Here is a 23,596-nt window from a genome sequence, read left to right as displayed (position 1 = left end):
TAAAAGTTGGATGCTGCAGCACTGGAACAGGGAAAAGGTTGGACGCTGCAGCACTGGAACACAGTAAAAGTTGGATGCTGCAGCACTGGAACAGAACAAGGGTTGGAGGCTGCAGCACTGGAACAGAACAAGGGTTGGAGGCTGCAGCACTGGAACAGAGCAAAGGTTGGAGGCTGCAGCACTGGAACAGAGTAAAAGTTGGATGCTGCAGCACTGGAACAGAGCAAACATTGGAGGCTGCAGTACTGGAACAGAGCAAAGGTTGGAGGCTGCAGCACTGTAACAGAGCAAAGGTTGAAGGCTGCGGCACTGGAACAGTAAAAGTTGCATGCTGCAGAAATGGAACAGAGCAAAGGTTGGAGGCTGCAGCACTGGAACAGAGCAAAGGTTGGAGGCTGCAGCATTGGAACAGAGCAAGGGTTGGAGGCTGCAGCATTGGAACAGAGCAAGGGTTGGAGGCTGCAGCACTGGAACAGAGCAAGGGTTGGAGGCTGCAGCACTGGAACAGAGTAAAAGTTGGAGGCTGCAGCACTGGAACAGAGCAAAGGTTGGAGGCTGCAGCACTGGAACAGAGCAAAGGTTGGAGGCTGCAGCACTGGAACAGAGCAAAGGTTGGAGGCTGTGGCACTGGAACAGTAAAAGTTGGATGCTGCAGAAATGGAACAGCAAAGGTTGGAGGCTGCAGCGCCAGAACAGAGCAAAGGTTGGATGCTGCAGCACTGGAACAGGGCAAAGGTTGGCGGCTGCAGCACTGGAACAGAGCAAAGGTTGAATGGTGCAGCACTGGAAAAGAGCATACGTTTTATGCTCCAGCACTGGAACAGAACAAGGGTTGGATGCTGCAGCACTGGAACAGAGCAAACGTTGAATGGTGCAGCACTGGATCAGAGCAAAGGTTGGATGCTGCAGCAGTAGAACAGAGTACAACTTGGAGACATGGGCTTCTGGAAAGATGAGTATAGATACCTCTTTTTCAGGAAAAGTGCCAGCAGGAATTTTTAGAACCTGCCAAGGTCACTTCAGTGTCCGAAAGGGAAGTGAAAAGGTCCTAGTAAACAACCGGACACTGGTGGTCCTTTTCTCTATAGCAATTAATACAATTAAAGGCAGATTCCGAAAAATTCAAATTTCTCCCCAGACACGGTTCTATCTTCATTGCAGCCCTATGTTATGATATGCATCAGGTTCTACCCGTCACCTGTACACTTTTCAGGGAACTGCCAGCCGAACCTGTATTCAGTGCTCTCCATGAATTCGTCTCCATTATGAAGAGTGAGGACTGTTCAGCAATGTCACTATTTCTTTGTAGAACCGTAAATTGAATATGGGCTCAGCCAAGCGTCCATAGGAGACAAGTACACCATGTGAGGTAAACCGTGTCAGGCTTTGAAGCAGTCGCGCGGCAGACGAAATGCACGCAGCGTGCAGGTCAGGGGCATGGCGCGGCTCACATGTCGGTGCCAGTTTTTCTGCGGGGCTGGACAGGACACAGGCATGAGGATGACGGAATTTCCAGTCAAAGCCACAGTGGCAGACACTCACCAGGTTACACTGCGACTTGGCAGCTCTCGTGGCATTTGTTTGCACAAGGTTGTTTTATTTTTTCAGCAGCCCTGAGCTCGAGAGAGAAGATTCTGTACATTAATTCAATTTTGTAATTTATTAGAACATTCCATGCGGTGGAGAGGAAGGCAGCAAAGTCGGTTTTATTTTCACCATATACATGCGTGCATCACAACAATCCACCTCGTTATACGGCATTCATGGTCGCAGACTAGGCACTGCGTAGCTTCGATTCTCAGCTGTCTGCTCGTGGTTTGGAGTTTGAAGGTCTAAAATGAACTTGGGCTTTACCTCTGCAAGACAAAAACAACAGGTTCTTTTATGGAATGCCCTGAATCTTGTACAATGCTCTTTTATCATCACTCCCCCACCCATGTTTATGCTGCACCAAGCAAAGATAAAATATGTAGTACTTCCGGATATAATGTATCATGTGACTCCGCACTCTTCCTCCCACTGGAAGCTCCTTGTGCTTGGCAATTCGCTCCCTGAGGCACCAGCATCATTACATGGGATCTTCAGCCCTGTGTAAGCTCCAGATTATTATTTTTTATTTCAGGTACTTGTATAGCGCCGTCAATTTATGAAGCACTTTACATATATATTGTACATTCACGTCAGTCCCTGACCCTCAAGGGGTGTACAATCTAAGGTCCCGAACCCTCAAGGGGCGTACAATCTAAAGTAGATTGGATCAACTTCTTTATTTTTCATCTCACCGCCGGTGGGTAGCAGAGCACAGGGGGAGCTAAGGGAAGCTAAGTATCAGTTGGTACAGGGGCCAATGTGAACGCATTTCTCAACTGTGGGTACAGGATTATGTATATGGAGGCTTTCTATTTATTTATTGTGTTTATTTTTTTTTTTTTATTATTATTTCTATTAGTTAAACTAGATGGAGAATGCCTTTTTCAATCTAAGTATTTAAAGCGGAGCTTTACCCAAAAGGAGAAATTTCGCTTTAAGGCTTTGTCCTCCGCTCCCCAGTAAGGGTTGGCTCTCCCCGGACCCCGCATTCACTATATCCGCTCTCCCCGGACCCCGCATTCACTATATCCGCTCTCCCCGGACCCCGCATTCACTATATCCCCTCTCCACGGACCCCGCATTCACTATATCCGCTCTCCCCGGACCCCGCATTCACTATATCCGCTCTCCACGGACCCTGCATTCACTGTATCCGCTCTCCCCGGACCCCGCATTCACTATATCCGCTCTCCCCGGACCCCTGCATTCACTATATCCGCTCTCCACGGACCCCGCATTCACTATATCCGCTCTCCCCTGACCCCGCATTCACTATCTCTGCTCTCCCCGGACCCCGCATTCACTATATCCGCTCTCCTCGGACCCCGCATTCACTATATCCGCTCTCCCCGGACCCCGCATTCACTATATCCGCTCTCCCCGGACCCCGCATTCACTATATCCGCTCTCCCCGGACCCCGCATTCACTATATCCGCTCTCCCCGGACCCCGCATTCACTATATCCGCTCTCCCCGGACCCCGCATTCACTATATCCGCTCTCCCCGGACCCCGCATTCACTATATCCGCTCTCCCTGGACCCCGCATTCACTATATCCGCTCTCTACGGACCCCGCATTCACTATATCCGCTCTCCCCGGACCCCGCATTCACTATATCCGCTCTCCCCGGACCCCGCATTCACTATATCCGCTCTCCCCGGACCCCGCATTCACTATATCCTCTCTCCCCGGACCCCAAATTCACTATATCCGCTCTCCACGGACCCCGCATTCCCCCCTTATGTATTATACATGGAGATCATATTCCCCTTATGTATTATACATGGAGATCATATCCCCCCTTATGTATTATACATGGAGATCATATCCCCCCTTATGTATTATACATGGAGATCATATCCCCCTTATGTATTATACATGGAGATCATATCCCCCCCTTATGTATTATACATGGTGATCATATCCCCCCCCCCTTATGTATTATACATGGAGATCATATCCCCCCTTATGTATTATACATGGAGATCATATCCCCCCCTTATGTATTATACATGGTGATCATACCCCCCCCTTATGTATTATACATGGAGATCATATCCCCCCTTATGTATTATACATGGAGATCATATCCCCCTTATGTATTATAAATGGAGATCATATCCCCCCTTATGTATTATAAATGGAGATCATATCCCCCCTTATGTATTATAGATGGAGATCATATCCCCCCCTTATGTATTATACATGGAGATCATATCCCCCCTTATGTATTATACATGGAGATCATATCCCCCCCCCCTTTAGTCTCCTCTTCTTAAGAGAGAATAAATTCAGTTCCTCTAATCTTTCCTCATAGCTGATCTCCTCCATGCCTCTTATCAGTTTAGTTGCCCTTCTCTGTACTTTCTCCAGTTCCCCAATGTTCTTTTAGTTTGTCTGGTTCTTTTTATTATGTAAGCATTTGAATAATCGTTTCTCTTTAAAACCCGCATTTCTGTTTTAGGTGGGAGCAGAGAATGCTGAGCAATGGACGTGTTTATTACGTAGACCATAACACAAAGACCACCACGTGGGAACGACCTCTGCCACCTGGGTGAGACCTCACACTTTGTGGCTTAACTGCTTTCCATGTCACTGCCATGTGCCCTCAGAAATGCGGGTGGTGGTTGGTGGGGGGGGGGGGGGGTGCTGTAGAAAGCCTGCAGCAACTAGACATTTGTGTTTTCTCTATGTAGATGGGAAAAGCGGGTGGACAGTCGAGGGCGATACTACTACGTTGACCACAATACCCGCACCACCACTTGGCAGAGACCTACGGCGGAGTACGTCCGCAACTACGAGCAATGGCAGACCCAGAGGAACCAGTTGCAAGGGGCGATGCAGCAGCTGAGTCAGCGCTACCTGTATCAGGTAAGACGTGCCATACAAATAAAATGGTAAGGTGTCCTTTGTTTTTATTTAGGGTGCAATACATTCTTTAACAGTTTACTGAGTACACACAGACTGCAAAGCCAGTCTTCCCCAAGTACCTGTAAATTCTTAGCATTCCCTTTCACATTCTCCCCATCCTTTCTGTCTCTTTACTTTTTTTTTTCTCTCTATTCTTCCTTTCCTCCTCCATTCTATTTTCCTCCATCCCTCCTCATCCACTATCTCTTCCATGCTCTCCATTCTCCCTATACTTTGGACCAACAGTTTTACAAGTTTTAGAATATATCCTTTTGTAGTATAGGACTGGTGCTCCCGTCACAAGTTTAGGGATTTTATTAGAGGGTTTAGTTTGATTGTCGGGGCCAAAGCATGACACTGGTGAAGGATAATTACCAAAAAATGATTTCTCCTGCACTCCGGGACCCAGGCCGGTGGTGAGTAGATGGAAAACACTCCAGAGAGGCAACCACCGGAGTATCCAAAGTCGTGCAGCTCCAAACCAAGGCTGGGGAAGCCCGAACAAACTGTGAAGTGAAACAACAAGAAGCGCACCAACCTTGTGCATTACCTCAGTAACCAAAATTTATTTAATGAAGGAATGGTACTCACAAACAGCGGATAAAAACAGGCATGTAAGTCCACCAAGGGACTTCAAACGCAAGAGACCAGTGCGAATCCCATCATGGGTGTAGGCTTGACCTTCGAAACGCGTCAGCTGGACTGAGTACCTACACCCATGATGGGATTCGCACTGGTCTCTTGCGTTTGAAGTCCCTTGGTGGACTTGCATGCCTGTTTTTATCCGCTGTTTGTGAGTACCATTCCTTCATTAAATACATTTTGGTTACTGAGGTAATGCACAAGGTTGGTGCGCTTCTTGTTGTTTCACTTCACAGAAGGATAATTACCCTTCATCCTTGACCCTTCAACGTAATCCTTGATTTGACCCTTCAATGTAATCCTTGATTTGACCCTTCAACGTAATCCTTGATTTGACCCTTCAACGTAATCCTTGATTTGACCCCTCAACGTAATCCTTGCTTTGACCCTTCATCGTAATCCTTGATTTGACCCTTCAACGTAATCCTTGATTTGACCCTTCATCGTAATCCTTGATTTGACCCTTCATCGTAATCCTTGATTTGACCCTTCAACGTAATCCTTGATTTGACCACTCAACGTAATCCTTGATTTGACCACTCAACGTAATCCTTGATTTGACCCTTCATCGTAATCCTTGATTTGACCACTCAACGTAATCCTTGATTTGACCCTTCAACGTAATCCTTGATTTGACCCTTCAACGTAATCCTTGATTTGACCCTTCATCGTAATCCTTGATTTGACCACTCAACGTAATCCTTGATTTGACCCTTCAACGTAATCCTTGATTTGACCCTTCAACGCAATCCTTGATTTGACCCTTCAACGTAATCCTTGATTTGACCCTTCAACGTAATCCTTGATTTGACCCTTCATCGTAATCCTTGATTTGACCCTACAGCTTAATCCTCAGCCTAACGCTTCACACGCTCAAAATGAGCTCGTAGGCGTCATTCACACCCACGACTGGGGCCGGTGCGAAGAGTAGCGGCAGAAATCTTCTGGTTTCTGTTGCGGCTGTCAGCCGCTAAGTGCGGCCCCATTCACTGTCATGACAGGTCACTGTTGGCAGCAACTATTCGCAGCTCTCTGCACAACCAGCGATTACCTGCGGTGATTGCTGCTGGACACACTTTGGCTGCAAGCGCTGATCGAATGCTGGTTTTCCAGCACGCCCATTTGGCAGAAGCCGGTTGTCGGGGAGATAATTTTTGCCATGGCAAGTGTACTCCCCAGCCGCTGCTTTTCCAGCTAAAGAGGGTTGTGGTTGGGGGGTGATTAAATGGTTTTTCTACTCAACCACTGGAGTGAACAAGCCCCTGATCCAATGATTTGGCACAGAACAGTACAGTTTTCAAAGCAACTTATTTTTTTGTGAGTCTGTTGCAAAATGTCGGACTTGGAGACCAGTAATAGCACTTCTTGTTATAGACTGACAATGCTGAAGCGCTGCAATTAGAAGCAGCGATGTCTACCTGTCATTCAGCTGGCCTTCGGATTGCTTATCTGATAGACCTGAACAGGCAACTGAAGGCACCCGTTCAGCAGGGACAGCACTGCTGCCATTTGTCAGGCAGTGGCTCAAAGCGGCCATACCTTGATTGAAATTTGACCGGTCCAGTAGGGGTTTGCTGAATTTCAATCCATATATATGAGGACAGTGGTTGTACAGAAGTTGATCTACCAGTCGAGGTCTGCACAACCAGCCTGTTGGGTTTTTCTCGAAAGAACAGTGCTACCGGTTATAGCTGGCATCACTGACTAGCGGGAAAGTCTCCCTGCTGTCAGAATACAATCGCTCGGTGGGAGTGATTTCCCCCATCCGCTTCGTGTGGATGAAGAAATTGGGTTATTTTTTTCTAAAAGAATTATTAAAGTAATTGTAAATAATAAACATGTTATACTTCCCTTCTGCATTCGATCGCCTAGGCGATCGCAGCGGGAGTGGAATGGGTGCCAAAGGTGTCAATCCTTAATGGGGAGCGGGGGGACCAATCTTTAAAGCGGAACTTCCCCTTTTGGGTGGAACTCCGCTTTAATACGTAGGGAAATTAACCCTTTCTGTACTATGCAAAATCAATGTTCTTGAATGTTTCTAAAGACTACAAAACCGCACACTTCAAGAACATATGAACGCACGCTAATGCAGCACCGTGGCTAAATGGTTAGCACTTCCACCTGGCAGTACTAGGGTCGCTGGTTCGAATCCCAACCACGGCACCACCTGCCTGGAGTTTGCATGTTCTCCCTGTGACTGCGTGGGTACTCCGGTTTTCTCCCACACTCCAAAGACATGCTGGTAGGTTAATTGGATTCAGTCTAAATTGTCCCTAGTATGTGTATGTATGAATGTGAGTTAGGGACCTTAGATTGTACGCCCCTTGAGGGTTAGGGACCGATGTGAATGTACAATATATAAATATATATGTGTGTGTATGTAAAGCGCTGCGTAAATTGATTGCACTATATAAGTACCTGAAATAAATAAAAATAAATATATATATATATATATATATATATATATATATATATACACAGTTGCAAGAAAAAGTATGTGAACCCCTTGGGATTACGTGGAGTTTTGCATGAATTGGGCATAAAATGTGCTCTGAACGTCATCTAAGTCACAACAATAGAAGAACACAGTCTGCTGAACATAATACTACACAAACATTAGGTGTTGCCATGGTTTAATTGCACATAACATGTAAACATTCACAGTGCAGGGAGGAAAAAGTATGTGAGGCCCTAGCTTAATGACTTCTCCCAGAGCTAATTGGAGCCAGGAGTGAGCCAACCTTGACTCCAATCAGTGTGATGATATTGGATGTGTTGCTGACAGCTGTCCTGCCCTTAAAAAACACACACCTGTTTTGGGTTTACTGGTTTCAAGAAGCACTGTCTGATGTGAACCATGCCTCGCAGAAAAGAGCTCTCAGAAGACCTACCATCAAGAATTGTTGACTTGCATGAAGCTGGAAAGGTTTACAAAAGTATCTCCAAAAGCCTTGATGTTCATGTGTCCACGGTAAGACAGACTGTCTACAAATGGAGAAAGTTTAGCACTGCTGCTACTCTCCCTAGGCGTGGTCGTCCTGTAAAAATGACTGCAAGAGCACAGCGCAGAATGCTGCATGAGGTAAAGAAGAATCCCAGAGTGTCAGCTAAAGACCTACAGAAATCTCAGGCACATGCTAACATTTTTGTTGACACATCTACAATAAGGAAAACATTAAACAAGAATGGAGTACATGGGAGGACACCACGGAGGAAGCCATTGCTGTCCAAAAAGAATATTGCAACACGTTTGAAGTTTGCAAAAGAGCACCTGGATGTTCCACAGCACTACTGGCAAAATATACTGTGGACAGATGACACCAAGATTGAGTTGTTTGGGAAGAACACACAACACTATGTGTGGAGAAAAAAAGGCACAGCACACCAACATCAAAACCTCATCCCCACTGTGAAACATGGCGGAGGGAGCATCATGGTTTGGGGCTGCTTTGCTGCCTCAGGGCCTGGAGGGATTGTTGTCATTGATGGGAAAATGAATTCCAGAGTTTATCAAGACATTTTGCAGGAAAACGTATGACCATCTGTCCGCCAACTGAAGCTTCGCAGAGGATGGGTGATGCAACAGGACAATGACCCAAAGCATACAAGTCATTCAACAAAACAATGGCTGCAACAGCACAGAATACGCCTTCTGGAGTGGCCCAGTCAGAGTCCTGACCTCAACCCGATTGAAATGCTGTGGCATGACCTTAAGAGAGCGATTCACACCAGACATCCCAAGAATATTGCTACACTGAAACAGTTTTGTGAAGAGGAGTGGTCCAAAATGACTCCAGATCGTTGTGCAGGTCTGGTTGAGGGTATTGCTGCCAAAGGAGGGTCAACCAGTTATTAAGTCCAAAGGTTCACATACTTTTTCCTCCCTGCACTGTGAATGTTTACATGTTATGTGCAATTGAACCATGGCAACATCTAATGTTTGTGTAGTATTATGTTCAGCAGACTGTGTTCTTCTATTGTTGTGACTTAGATGACGTTCAGAGCACATTTTATGCCGAATTCATGCAAAACTCCACGTAATCCCAAGGGGTTCACATACTTTTTCTTGCAACTGTGTGTGTGTGTATATGTATATATATATATATATATATATATATATGTGTGTGTATATGTATATATGTGTGTATATGTATATATAAATTGGCCCTAGTACGTGTGAATGTGCGTTAGGTATTTCAGACTGGGTTAGGGACTGATGTGAATATATATTAAGTCACAGGGAGATATATATATATATATATATCTCCCTGTGACTGTGTGGGTTTCCTCCGGGTACTCCGGTTTCCTCCCACACTACAAAGACATGCTGGTAGGTGAATTGGCTCCTGTCTACATTGTCCCTAGTATGTGTATGTATGAATGTGAGTTAGGGACCTTAGATTGTACGCTCCTTGAGGGTTAGGGACTGATGTGAATGTACAATATATATGTAAAGTGCTGCGTAAACTGACGGCGCTATATAAGTACCTGAAATAAATAATAATACATAGGTGTTAAGCGCAGTATTACTTTTGCATGGAATAAAGGGTTAGCAATAGTGTGCTCTGGAATGGCTGAGTTTTATGAATTGCCTACATGGTATGTATGATCCATTTTCTTAATATCGCTTTCAAGCTGTGCCTATCATTTTATTTTAGTAACACAGATGAATGAGAGGACTGGGCAGGCCATGGAAATACATGCCACACATTCCCCCATAAAAGATTTCTTTTCTTAAACGAGTGAATGGTGCAACGCAGCTCTGTTCCATCAGAATAAGAATGCACAAATGCCCATTACATGTGTTTTCACAACTGCTTCTGGTATTTTGTGGGGGATCCTTTCAGGAGGTCGACACAAACTGCCCACAGTGGAGACTGGTCCCGTATCCCCCGGGGACTTCATAGCTGGTCAAGTGAGGGAGAGTTATATAAACATTAGCAGTCCGCACGCCCCCTCCGCACCTCCCAGCAATTTCACACCCCCCTTACACACCTCCCTTCTTCTCTCTAAGCATCCCCTCACTGCAGGAGAAGAAAGGTGCATTGTAAGCCAGGATCCAAGGGAAGGGGGGTAGCAGCGGTGCCTATAAGTTGCTGAATATTCCTTCAGTTTGGGCTACTCTTGCTCACCGCTCTGCCAAGGGACGGGTTTTGGGTTTGGGAGGGGAGGAGGTGAGAGAGGGGGTCTGTGTTGGAAAGGGGGGCCAGGATCTGAGCCCAGAGCCGGGAAGAGCTGGGCGTTTACTGGTGGCTTGTGGGAATGATTTCATTTGAAAGGCCTGCAATATTTTCCCCTCTGGTTTGGGAGCAAGTCGGACGTGTGAGAGCTGAGTCCAGCTGGGGACGTCTGCAAAGCACATGGCATCTCCTGCTCAGGGCAGCCTCCAGTCCTGCACTGTCCTGTCACTAGAGGGGACCTACCTAGTTACCTGCTTCCCTTTCCTCACTTTCTGCCTTGCTGTCTCTCTGTTCGCAGTCCCCGGCCGCTGCACCAGACAATGATCCTCTTGGACCGCTACCCAATGGATGGGGTAAGTGGGAGCTCCTTGGTTTCATTTTTTTAACCGACTGTTTTATTGAACTTTATAGGAACATGTTAGTCTAGTATTTGGAAACGTTAAAAGTGCAATGAGGCTGATTTCTAAATGGGGGGGGGGGAGCAGAGATGATGCATATAATAACCAATCAGTCTTCATCTTTTAAATGAGACTAGGAATCTGGTTAACATTGACAACTGCGCCAGTTTTCATACCTTAAGCCCATTGATTGAAAATTGTAAAAAATTGGTTTACCGAGTCTGCAGTGACTGATCTGGTTAGCATTGACAATTACGCCAGTTTTTATACCTCAATCCCGTTGATTGAAAATTTAAAAAATTGGTTTACCGGGTCTGCAGTGACCGATCTGGTTAACATTGACAATTGCGCCAGTTTTTATACCTCAATCCCATTGATTGAAAAATTTAAAAATTGGTTTACCGGGTCTGCAGTGACCGATCTGGTTAACATTGACAATTGCGCCAGTTTTTATACGTCAATCCCAGTGATTGAAAAATTAAAAAATTGGTTTACCGTGTCTGCAGTGACCGATCTGGTTAACATTGACAATTGCGCCAGTTTTTATACCTCAATCCCATTGATTGAAAAATTAAAAAATTGGTTTACCGGGTCTGCAGTGACCGATCTGGTTAGCATTGACAATTGCGCCAGTTTTCATACCTCAAGCCCATTGATTGAAAATTTTAAAAAATTGGTTTACCATGTCTGAAGTGACTGATGTATTGCATATATCGAGTTTGTTAAAGCAAATGGGAGTTTCTTTTTTTTAATTTTTTTTTGTTCTCTATGATTGTATCATTTTTTGTGCCATTTGGATGCTGTTTGTAAGGGTAAGGGTGGACCAATCTCCACAGCCAGGTAGCCAGTGTCCCTAAGAACATTACAGGTGGTGTGCCTACAATGCTGAAACTTTTTTTATTGCCCATAGAAGTACATATATCCTGGTTCTAAAAATGATCCTGTTGGATCCTCCTAAAGACTGACCTGCTCTTAAATTTTGATATAAGACCTTTAGGACTGTTATGTCTCTTTGAGTTAGCCAATAATTAGTATCATATTGATTCCCCTTTTTTAGACTTGGTGCTCTTTTGTATCTCTAAACCAACAATAGGGTGTACTTTGTATGGGAAGATATGTAAGCAGCTTTATGTTTGAAATATACTGGTCCGGGATGGTAGTTGGCCCAGTTTTTAGTATATTTAGTTCTGTTGGGGCATTGGTTTTAAGTGGTTTGGCAGTAGCTGCAGGGGAGAAAGCGGACCAAGTTGGGGTCTTTGTAGGTCCAGAAAAGTTAGATGTGGTGCATGACGACACAAGCAAGTTTTAGAGCAGTAAATAGCTCAGTGCTGGGTATATTTACTTCTAGTTTGAATTACAATTATTTAATTGCTAGAGTAGTAAGCGATTTGTTGAGGGTATGTACTGCTCATTCCCTAGAGCTGTAAGCGACTTGTGGGGTATGTACTGCTCATTCCCTAGAGCTGTAAGCGACTTGTGGGGTATGTACTGCTCATTCTCTAGAGCTGTAAGCGACTTGTGGGGTATGTACTGCTCATTCCCTAGAGCTGTAAGCGACTTGTTGTGGGGTATGTACTGCTCATTCCCTGGAGCTGTAAGCGACTTGTTGTAGAGTATGTACTGCTCATTCCCTAGAGTTGTAAGTGACTTGTTGTAGAGTATGTACTGCTCATTCCCTAGAGTTGTAAGTGACTTGTTGTAGAGTATGTACTGCTCATTCCCTAGAGTTGTAATTGACTTGTTGTGGGGTGTGTACTGCTCATTCCCTAGAGTTGTAAGCGACTTGTTGTAGAGTATGTACTGCTCATTCCCTAGAGTTGTAAGCGACTTGTTGTGTGTTGTGTACTGCTCATTCCCTAGAGTTGTAAGCGACTTGTGGGTTGTGTATTGCTCATTCCCTAGAGCTGTAAGCAACTTGTTGTAGGGTGTGTACTGCTCATTCCCTAGAGCTGTAAGCGACTTGTTGTAGGGTGTGTACTGCTCATTCCCTAGAGTTGTAAGTGACTTGTTGTAGGGTGTGTACTGCTCATTCCCTAGAGTTGTAAGCGACTTGTGGGTTGTGTATTGCTCATTCCCTAGAGTTGTAAGTGACTTGTTGTGGGTTGTATACTGCTCATTCCCTAGAGTCGTAAGCGACTTGTGCGTTGTGTACTGCTCATTCCATAGAGTTGTAAGTGACTTGTGGGGTACGTACTGCTCATTCCCTAGAGCTGTAAGCGACTTGTTGTGGGGTGTATACTGGTCATTCTGTGTTTATAGGTCTAGAGCAGGGGTCTGCAAACTTTCCAATCAAAGGGCCACTTGACTGTCCTTCAGACTTTTGGGGAGCCGGACTGTGGCCAGTAGAGTAGAAAACGTCCTAGCGTCAGTGAGAGGCATAGTGTCCCATATTCGGTATTCGGGGAAGGGATAGTGCCCCGTTGTTGGTGTCAGTGAGAGGAATAGCTCCCCTTTTGTTGGTTTCAATGGAAGGAATAGTGCACCATCATTGGTGTCATCAGTAGGAATAGTATCCTATCATTGGTGGTGGGAAGAATAGTGCCTCATCGTTGGTATCAGTGGGAAGAATAGTGTCCCATCATTGGTGTCAGTGGGAGGAATAGTGCCTCATCGTTGGTGTCAGTGGGATGAATAGTGCCCCATCATTGGTAATCAGTGGAAGAAATAGTGGAAATGGGAGGAATAATGCCCCATTGTTGGTATCATTGGGAAGAATAGCGCCACATTGTTGTTATCAGTGGGAGGAATAATGTCCCATTTTTAGTGTCATTAATTATTGGTGTCAGTGGAAGAAATAGTGGGAATGGGAGGAATAGTGTTCCATTGTAGGTGTCAGTGGAAAGAACAGTGCCCCAGATGGCCAAGGGCCAGATAAAGGCAAGCAAAAAGCCACGGTTTGGAGACCACTGGTCTAGACCAGGGTTTCTTAACTAGGGTTCCTCCAGAGGCTGCTAGGGGTTCCTTGAGCAATGAGACACCATTGATCCTTTCAGATATCTGTAAGGGGGTAATTCTTCCCAATGACCACAAGTGTAAGGAGCATTCTTCCCACTGACCATCACACCAATGTATCATGAGTTGTAGATATAGTAATTATTAGCAGGCGTTTCCAGAGACCGGAAAGTTATTTTGAGGGTTCCTCTGCATTGAAAAAAGTTGAGAAAGGCTGGTCTTGATAGAAGAAGTGCATGGAGCTCCAGAAGGATAAGAGGCTTTGTACAGGTCTCAGTCAGGTACTATAGATACTCTTTTACCTTAATTCTGAGTGTGTGTGCATCTAGAAGACGAATTTGATTGATTTTGGGTGTGCTTTGTTCGTCGTTGTAAGTAGCTCAGTGTTCATGTATGCTGCTCCAGTAGTATAATTGTCTTCGTGGGTTGAGTTTTGGGGTGTATACTGGTCATTCTGTGTTTGTAGGTCTAGAGCAGGGGTCTCCAAACTTGCCAATAAAAGGGCCACTTGACTGTCCTTCAGACTTTTGGGGAACTGGCCTGTGGCCAGTAGAGCAGAAAATGTCCTGGCATCAGCGGGAGGCTGGTCTTGAGATAGAAGAAGTGCATGGAGCTCCAGAAGGATAAGAGGCTTTGTACAGGTCTGACGTAGGTACTATAGATACTCTTTTACCTTAATTCTGAGTGTATGTGCATCTAGAAGACGAATTTGATTGATTTTGGGTATGCTTTGTTCGTTGTAGTAAGTAGCTCAGTGTTCATGTATGCTGCTCCTGTAGTATAATTGCGTGGGTTGAGTTTTGGGGTGTATACTGGTCATTCTGTGTTTGTAGGTCTAGAGCAGGGGTCTCCAAACTTGCCAATCAAAGGGCAACTTGACTGTCCTTCAGACTTTTGGGGAACTGGCCTGTGGCCAGTAGAGTAGAAAATGTCCTGGCGTCAGTGGGAGGCGGGTCTTGAGATAGAAGAAGTGCATGGAGCTCCAGAAGGATAAGAGGCTTTGTACAGGTCTGATGTAGGTACTATAGATACTCTTTTACCTTAATTCTGAGTGTGTGTGCATCTAGAAGACGAATTTGATTGATTTTGGGTATGCTTTGTTCGTTGTAGTAAGTAGCTCAGTGTTCATGTATGCTGCTCCAGTAGTATAATTGCGTGGGTTGAGTTTTGTGTATACTGGTCATTCTGTGTTTGTAGGTCTAGAGCAGGGGTCTCCAAACTTGCCAATAAAAGGGCCACTTGACTGTCCTTCAGACTTTTTGGGAACTGGCCTGTGGCCAGTAGAGTAGAAAATGTCCTGGCGTCAGTGGGAGGCGGGTCTTGAGATAGAAGAAGTGCATGGAGCTCCAGAAGGATAAGAGGCTTTGTACAGGTCTGACGTAGGTACTATAGATACTCTTTTACCTTAATTCTGAGTGTGTGTGCATCTAGAAGACGAATTTGATTGATTTTGGGTGTGCTTTGTTCGTCGTAGTAAGTAGCTCAGTGTTCATGTATGCTGCTCCAGTAGTATAATTGTGTGCGTGGGTTGAGTTGGCGCAATGCTGAATGTGTGAGGGCCCATCTGAGCAGGTTATTTGGCCAATGTCTGCTGCACTTCAGTTGAGGAGAGTAGGTGCTGACATATGTGCCAATATAGTGGTAGGAGGGACAATCGGCTTGGCTTTGACTCTATGATGATCCCGGGGTGGCTTATTGCTACGTGTGTGTAGGATCAGAAAAGCAACTGGCTTTTTTTTTTTTTTTTGTGTATGCAGTTTATTCGAGTTTCTGGTTTAGTCCTGAGTGTCTGAAGGCTCATTGGCGCAGTGGCGGGCGTACATAATACCAGGTGAATGCGTAGTTCTGGTGGTATTCGCATAGCTCCAAGGAACAACTTTTTTCGGTTTGCATTGTATAGGTTGCTGGTTGTAGGCTCCTGTTTTTTTAAAGTTGAATAGAATTGTGTCTTTAGGTATTTTTCTTGAAAAATTTTGCACAGGCAGTGCCGCCAAGAGTAAAACCAAAATTATAGACCGAATAGACTAAGCACCTCCCCCGCTCCGTGTATGTTCAGACATTCATCTCATATGCTGCAAGTGGTCAGAGCTATAGAACAGACTGGTCATCAGCTGTGTGTATTGCTCCGTGTCTTCTCTAAAGTCACTAAAAGCAAGGCATCATGGGAAGTTCTCCGGTGCCGTGACTGACCAGGAGCCTTCTACTCAGAGAAGAATGACCACTTTCCAGATTGGTAGCTTGGTGGGTTTTTGAGTTTGCAGTTTAAATCTTTGGAAAGTTGATAAAAGGTAATTGCCAAGCACAGAGGGGCCGCGTCTTGCCAGCAGTCGTGTAGTTATGTAGATGTTGGAAGCATCCCGTTCCCGTCTGAGACTGTTTAAGTGAGACCCCCGAGGCACAGCTTCACTAGAAGTAATTGTTTATTCCTTGGCTGCCATTCAACCTGCACCTGCTTTATGTGAAAAAAAAAATTGGTTTGTCTACTTTCATGTGAGTTCCAGATGTTTTTTTTTTCTATTGCAGTTGTTTAAATCTGGCCATACACAGAGAGATCTGATTGCTTGATTTTTCACAATAAGTTCCTTGGTTGATTCCCAATTCAAAGTTAGGTAGAGTCTTTATTACTACCTGAGAAGCAGCAACGCATGGCGCTATATATTGCACTCCTACAGCCTTCTGATCTGCATGTGAGAAGGAAAAGATCATGGAAAATTGGCAAATTTATTTATTTCAGGTACTTATATAGCGCCATCAATTTCCGCAGCACTTTACATATATATTGTACATTCACATCAGTCCCTAACTGTCAAGGGGCGTACAATCTAAGGTCCCTAACCGTCAAGGGGCGTACAATCTAAGGTCCCTAACCCTCAAGGGGTGTACAATCTAAGGTCCCTAACCCTCAAGGGGTGTACAATCTAAGGTCCCTAACCCTCAAGGGGCGTACAATCTAAGGTCCCTCACCCTCAAGGGGCGTACAATCTAAGGTCCCTAACCGTCAAGGGGCGTACAATCTAAGGTCCCTCACCCTCAAGGGGTGTACAATCTAAGGTCCCTAACCCTCAAGGGGTGTACAATCTAAGGTCCCTAACCCTCAAGGTGTGTACAATCTAAGGTCCCTAACCCTCAAGGGGCGTACAATCTAAGGTCCCTCACCCTCAAGGGGCGTACAATCTAAGGTCCCTCACCCTCAAGGGGTGTACAATCTAAGGTCCCTAACCCTCAAGGGGTGTACAATCTAAGGTCCCTAACCCTCAAGGGGCGTACAATCTAAGGTCCCTAACCCTCAAGGGGCGTACAATCTAAGGTCCCTAACTCACATTCATACATACACATACTAGGGCCAATTTAGACAGGAGCCAGTTCACCTACCAGCATGTCTTTGGAGTGAGGGAGGAAACCGGAGTACCTGGAGGAAACCCACGCAAGCACAAGGAGAACATGCAAACTCCAGGCAGGTGGTGCCACTTTACATATATATTGTACATTCCCATCAGTCCCTAACCCTCAAGGGGCGTACAATCTAAGGTCCCTAACTCACATTCATACATACACATATTAGGGACAATGTAGACAGGAGCCAATTAACCTTCCAGCATGTCTTTGGAGTTTGGGAGCAAACCGGAGTACCTGGAGGAAACCCACGCAAGCACAAGGAGAACATGCAAACTCCAGGCAGGTGGTGCCACTTTACATATATATTGTACATTCACATCAGTCCCTAACCCTCAAGGAGCGTACAATCTAAGGTCCCTAACTCACATTCATACATACACATACTAGGGACAATGTAGACAGGAGCCAATTACCTACCAGCATGTCTTTGGAGTTTGGGAGGAAAATGGAGTACCTGGAGGAAACCCACGCAAGCACAAGGAGAACATGAAAACTCCAGGCAGGTGGTGCCACTTTATATATATATAGTACATTCACATCAGTCCCTAACACTCATGGGTGTACAATCCAAGGTTCCTAACTCACATTCATACATACACATACTAGGGCCAATGTAGACAGGAGCCAATTACCTACCAGCATATCTTTTGAGTGTGGGAGGAAACTGGAGTACCCAAAGAAAACCCACACGGTCATCGGGAGAACTCTGCAAACTCCAGGTAGGTGGTGTCGTGCTTGGGATTGGAACCAGCGACCCTAATGCTGTCAGGTGGAAGTGTTGACCATTTGGCCACTGTGTCAAATTGTATCAAATACCATCATTTTCCTTTCTTGGCGCCAATCCATAGCAACATACCACATCCATGCTGCCATGTTGGCACCAGGAAAGAAGATTTTTAGTAAAGGGCATTTCCTTTCTCGTATCTACTTTTGGTCACACTGCGTCCAGTATGTGGTCTTTTGTCACCATTGATGCTTGAATCATTTCCATCACTAGAGGAAATAAACCGTGGATCTGATTCCATTCTTTGTTTCCAGAATAATGAGAACGATTTCTTTGTTGGCTTTTTTCAGGATATATTGGGAAAGATGTATAAATCCTGAGTAAAAAAAAAAAAAAATGTGGTGTATAGTAGTAGTCACACAGGTGCTAGTATTTGTCTTTGCTAAAAAAAAAAAAAAAAAAAAGTAACTGCTCTATTAACTGGGGTATATTGTCCAGAATTTTCTGGGCTATTTTCTTCTTTTCGATGATCTGGAAGACTGTACCTAATACTTAATTAAAACACGACCCTGCCATACCTGATGTACCATAAACATAAAAGGGTTTTGATGGATATTTCCAATTAAGTGGAGGATACAGGATCAATTGGAGGGTCATTAATTAGCAATCTAGTTTGATACCACTTGATATATTGGAAACACTTCATTCTAGACTGGGTACCAACTTGTAGGGTTGGGGCAAAGGATTCCCAAACGACAAAACATTTTTTGTCCTGTGATTTTTTTTTTTTGCTTAAGGAGGCCTCCACCTAGTCCATGCGAAAAACATAAGAAGCACACACCGGCCACTTTATTAGGTCCACCTCTTCAATTGCTTGGTAACACAAATTGCTAATCAGCTAATCACATGCACCACCTCAGTGCATTTAGGCATGTAGATGTGGTGAAGACGACTTGCTGAAGTTCAAACCGAGCCTCAGAAGGGGATTTAAGTGACTTTGAACATGGCATGGTTGATCAGAGTATTTCAAAAACTGCTGATCTACTGGGATTTTTACTCACAACCTACTCTAGGGTTTACAGAGAATGGTCCGAAAAAGAGAAAATATCCAGTGAGCGGCAGTTCGTGTGAGGCGAAAATGCCTTGTAGTTGTCAAAGGAGAATGGGCAGACTGGTTGTTGCGGCATTTAGATGGTAGGATCAGAATTTGGCATAAACAACATGGAAGCATGGATCCATCCTGCCTTGTTTCAACGGTTCATGCTGGTGGTGTCATGGTGTGGTGGATCCATCCTGCCCTGTATCAATGGTTCAGGCTGGTGGTGTCATGGTGTGGTGGATCCATCCTGCCTTGTATCAACGGTTCAGGCTGGTGGTGTCATGGTGTGGTGGATCCATCCTGCCTTGTATCAACGGTTCAGGCTGGTGATGTCATGGTGTGGTGGATCCATCCTGCCTTGTATCAACGGTTCAGGCTGGTGGTGTCATGGTGTGGTGGATCATCCTGCCTTGTATCAACAGTTCAGGCTGGTGTTGGTGGTGTCATGGTGTGGTGGATCCATCCTGCCTTGTATCAACGGTTCAGGCTGGTGGTGTCATGGTGTGGTGGATCATCCTGCCTTGTATCAACGGTTCAGGCTGGTGGTGGTGGTGTCATGGTGTGGTGGATCCATCCTGCCTTGTATCAACGGTTCAGGCTGGTGGTGTCATGGTGTGGTGGATCCATCCTGCCTTGTATCAACGGTTCAGGCTGGTGGTGTCATGGTGTGGTGGATCATCCTGCCTTGTATCAACAGTTCAGGCTGGTGTTGGTGGTGTCATGGTGTGGTGGATCCATCCTGCCTTGTATCAACGGTTCAGGCTGGTGGTGTCATGGTGTGGTGGATCATCCTGCCTTGTATCAACGGTTCAGGCTGGTGGTGGTGGTGTCATGGTGTGGTGGATCCATCCTGCCTTGTATCAACAGTTCAGGCTGGTGGTGGTGGTGTCATGGTGTGGTGGATCCATCCTGCCTTGTATCAACAGTTCAGGCTGGTGGTGTAAGGGTGTGGGGGATATTTTCTTGGCACCAACAATTTGTATCTAATAAAGTGACCGGTGAGTGTAGTTTAGCTATAAACAAAGAAATAGTGGGGGCTTCTGAATAGATCCACACACCGTAGTTCTTCAACAAATATTCCTACTCTATATGCTTGTCAATACCTCCCACCAACTGGTTGTTGGATATGACTACTAGTTTACGTTAATTATTTTCGTAGGGAAGCTTCGAGAAAGAATCTTAAACTTGCTTGGTTGCTATGAACAACATCCCTCCATTCCGCTTCTCTCTGGATTTTGCAAACAGGCTGAAGCCACTGTCTGCTCAGGGTGTGGTTGGGTGTTTTTCCACACACATCACCGCTATTGAGAGTGTGAAATTGCTTGGAACCAGTAGACGAACAACGTTGCTCGGTCCAGTACAGACGTACCCATAAACTAAAATACTTCCAGCGTATGAACAGGATTTTCATTGTGTAATAGATGCCTGAGTTAGCTTAAGCACCAAGCCAATATTCCAAGCTGGTTGTAGATGACGAGCAGACTGTGTGTCCTATTCTGCTTCTGGATGGTATAACAATCCACATTCGAAGCCAGAACTTCTTATTATCCAAGGCTGGCGTGTGCTCCTGGCGCTTTGCACACTTGCCAACTTTTTGAAAAGGTTTCCAGGGACACTTTGTCATTGATTCAGTGCGCTGGGGCTAACTGTCCCCAATTTCCAAACCGTTCCAGGTTTTGAGGTTTTTGTCCGAGGAAATTTATATCCCTGGAAATTTCCATGGTTTTTAGTTCTGAGGGACTTGACCACAAAACGGGTCTCTGTGCGTTAAAGACTCTTCTGATCACCTAGCAGAAGGCTGGAAAAACCCCAGGAGCCTTGTTGCCAAACACCCTTCAAATCTACAGCTGGTTCTAATGTTTCTCTTGCCAGGATACAATTACCCCTGGTCCATAGATGGGGCTTATTGACTCTTCAATGTTCTATTTATACACCAATCTGAGACCTAGCAGCACATTGGTTATGAAGAGCCATTTTTCAAAAGCAAAAAAAAAAAAAAAGGGAATATAATAGTTAAAAAAAAAAATCTTAATGGCTTATGTAGTATCCTATAAATCTGCTGCCTTCTCAAAGGAAAGGAAAGATGGACTTTTCAGGTGCCAGTACGCAATTTGAATAAAATGCAGAGTTTTATTACAATTTTCGAAACTCAGAAACAGAGTAAAAATTCTTTAGCACAAAATACAAAGAAAGATAGCACCTCCTGTAACGGAACCGGACCCCGACTGCACCAGGGTATTTCCGTTAGACTCCTGCTTCCCTGTCCGAACACAGATCCACGGACCCCACCGCTGACCAAACAAGACTAGAGGACACCAGTTCGTATAAACATGGAACCAGGGGCGGACTGACCATTTGGAAACTTGGGCACTGCCGAGGACTCGGGGTCAGTAGGGGGCCCCATGAGATGCCCCTGGTACCTTTTTTATAGGCTTTTTTGAGTTTGGGCAAAGACACAGGGGCCCCATGATCCCCTATTGCCAGTCAGTCGTCAGTCCGCCCCTGCATGGAAGTCTTTATTTTAAACTCAAATGGGCTTTTTATACAATACATTCTGAGACTGATCACATGATCATATGCAAACGCAGCTATATACAGAAATAGAGGTAACACTCTAAACAGTAAGTTAAGTAGGTTGGCTAGCTGGGTGATCTAAACAAAAGGTGAATGGGAATTCACACCTAGACAATGGTTGGCTGACTTAGGATCTCACTAAAGAGCAGGCGGTCCGGCTCCTTCTATTCACATATCTAGTTCAGAATCAGCAACCAAGAATTTATTTATTTATTTATCGAGTTTATATAGCGCCAAAGGGTTTGCTGAGCGCTGTACAATAGAGGGGGGGACAATACATGAAACAGAACAGTAACATCAAACAGCACACGAGGGGTTAGAGGGCCCTACTCTTTCGAGCGTACAATCTAGGAGGGAGGGGGTAGAGGCACAGGAGGAAACGGCTGTGGGGGATGGAGTGGTAGGAGGAGGGAAGGGCAGCGGCTGTTAGGTGAGGGTGGGGTAGGCTTCCCTGAAGAGGTGGGTTTTCAGGGAGCGCCTGAAGGTGAGGAGGGAAGGTGACAGTCTGATGGATTGGGGTAGTGAGTTCCAGAGGATGGGGGAGGACCTGGAGAAGTCTTGCAGTCGTGCGTGGGAGGAGGAGACCAGGGAGCAAGATAGAAGGAGGTCCTGTGAAGAGCGAAGGGTAGGGTGGTACCTGGGAATCAGGTCGGTGAGGTAGTTAGGGGCAGTGTTGTGAATGGCCTTATAGGTCAGGGTGAGCAATTTAAATTTAATGCGTTGGGCAATGGGGAGCCAGTGGAGGGAGAGGCAGAGGGGGGTGGCAGAGGTGGAGCGGCTGGTGAGGTGGATGAGTCTGGCCGCTGAGTTCAGGATGGTCTGAAGCGGGGAGAGCCTGCACTGGGGTAGGCCGGTGAGGAGAGAGTTGCAGTAGTCCAGGCGTGAGATAATCAGGGAGTGTACTAGTAGTTTAGTGGTGTCTGGGGTAAGGAAGGAGCGTATCTTGGAGATGTTGCGGAGGTGGAGTCTGCATGTGTTTGTGAGAGATTTGATATGAGGTTGAAAGGAAAGGTTTGAGTCCAGAATGACGCCAAGGACTTTGGCTTGCTGGGCGGGATTGATGGTGGTGTTGTTGGTAGTGATGGAAAGGATGGGGGGGGTGGCGCGGGCTGGGGGGAAGATGAGAAGCTCGGTTTTGGAGAGGTTGAGTTTGAGGAATAGTCTTCATATAGCTGATAAATATTACTGTCACATCTGAACTCATTCCAACTGCATTCTCAGCGTCCATTAGTCACCCTGTGCCCATAAGAGACACAGGGTGACTTACACATAAGAGGGATATGGGGAGCTGAGACAGGGGTCTCCCCACCTCTCCAAAGTGAGCTGTGTTCCATGGGCCCCCCCACCCAAAGTGACTCTTGTCACACCTCCCTTAAAGATTCACCCACCAAAACCATCATCCACCTCTGATATATAAACAATAAACTATTGACGATGAATCAAAGTTTGCCTGGGGTGTCTTCAACGTGGGTGAGGCATCTCAATGCGTTTCACGGCAATTCCTGCTTCTTCAGGAGGCATGGGTAGAGCAAAGTAAAATTCAAAAAGTACAATATTAAACAAATATACATGCCAATTACACAGATCCATAAAGTCAATTCCAAAACTCACCAGACCGTCAGCAGGTCCACAATTGCAACAGGACGATGCGGCGCCCAAGACGGGTATTATCTCCCCATGGGGCAGGTGTGGAGGCAAAAAGGCAGCAACCTAAGCATCGAGAGAAACAACAACAGAACTAGGGTGACAACCCTATAGGGGTATCTCAAAGGTAAATATTAAAGGTTGTCTTTAGGAACTTTGATGCCAAGAATTATAAATGAAATATTGGCAATACAATGTAAAATTTGGCCAATTGCTTAACCACTTTAAGTCCGGACACTTTCCCCCCCTTCCAGTCCGGACACTTCCCCCCCTTCCAGTCCGGACACTTCCCCCCCCCTTCCAGTCCGGACACTTTCCCCCCCTTCCAGTCCGGACACTTTCCCCCCCTTCCAGTCCGGACACTTTCCCCCCCTTCCAGTCCGGACACTTTCCCCCCTTCCAGTCCGGACACTTTCCCCCCCTTCCAGTCCGGACACTTTCCCCCCCCTTTCAGTCCGGACACTTTCCCCCCCCTTTCAGTCCGG

General features: G+C 45.7%; 1 protein-coding gene and 1 long non-coding RNA gene across 2 annotated transcripts; one reads left to right on the top strand and one right to left on the bottom strand.

The window, feature by feature from the left end:
* Nucleotides 1-1,641: 1,641 nt before the first annotated feature.
* On the bottom strand, nt 1,642-23,178 carry LOC149427694 (uncharacterized). The gene is made up of 2 exons (XR_016311232.1): nt 23,079-23,178; nt 1,642-1,856 (listed from the first exon to the last, which is right to left on the bottom strand). It is a non-coding gene; the product is annotated as an uncharacterized LOC149427694 (long non-coding RNA).
* Nucleotides 4,062-14,301, top strand: LOC149427695 (NEDD4-like E3 ubiquitin-protein ligase WWP2). The gene is made up of 4 exons (XM_089667767.1): nt 4,062-4,146; nt 4,289-4,463; nt 10,623-10,677; nt 14,141-14,301. Exons 1-4 carry the CDS (start codon nt 4,070-4,072, stop codon nt 14,299-14,301), a joined length of 468 nt encoding a protein of 155 aa, XP_089523893.1. The 5' UTR covers nt 4,062-4,069.
* Nucleotides 23,179-23,596: the final 418 nt, after the last annotated feature.

This window comes from Staurois parvus, unplaced genomic scaffold, assembly GCF_062004578.1.
Source record: "Staurois parvus isolate SC_StPar_1 unplaced genomic scaffold, SC_StPar_1.0 ptg003570l, whole genome shotgun sequence".
NCBI lineage: Eukaryota > Metazoa > Chordata > Amphibia > Anura > Ranidae > Staurois > Staurois parvus.
Note: the sequence above shows the minus strand (reverse complement) of the source record. Positions and strands in the feature narration are given on the sequence as shown.

What these genes read in the sequence shown, in the direction of transcription:
- LOC149427695 (XM_089667767.1), top strand. Translation starts at nt 4,070, where the DNA reads ATGCTGAGCAATGGACGTGTTTATTACGTAGACCATAACACAAAGACC. An exon ending in GAACGACCTCTGCCACCTGG is followed by an intron (nt 4,147 to 4,288) that starts GTGAGACCTCAC and finishes TTCTCTATGTAG; the next exon opens with ATGGGAAAAGCGGGTGGACA. An exon ending in ACCGCTACCCAATGGATGGG is followed by an intron (nt 10,678 to 14,140) that starts GTAAGTGGGAGC and finishes CTGTGTTTGTAG; the next exon opens with GTCTAGAGCAGGGGTCTCCA.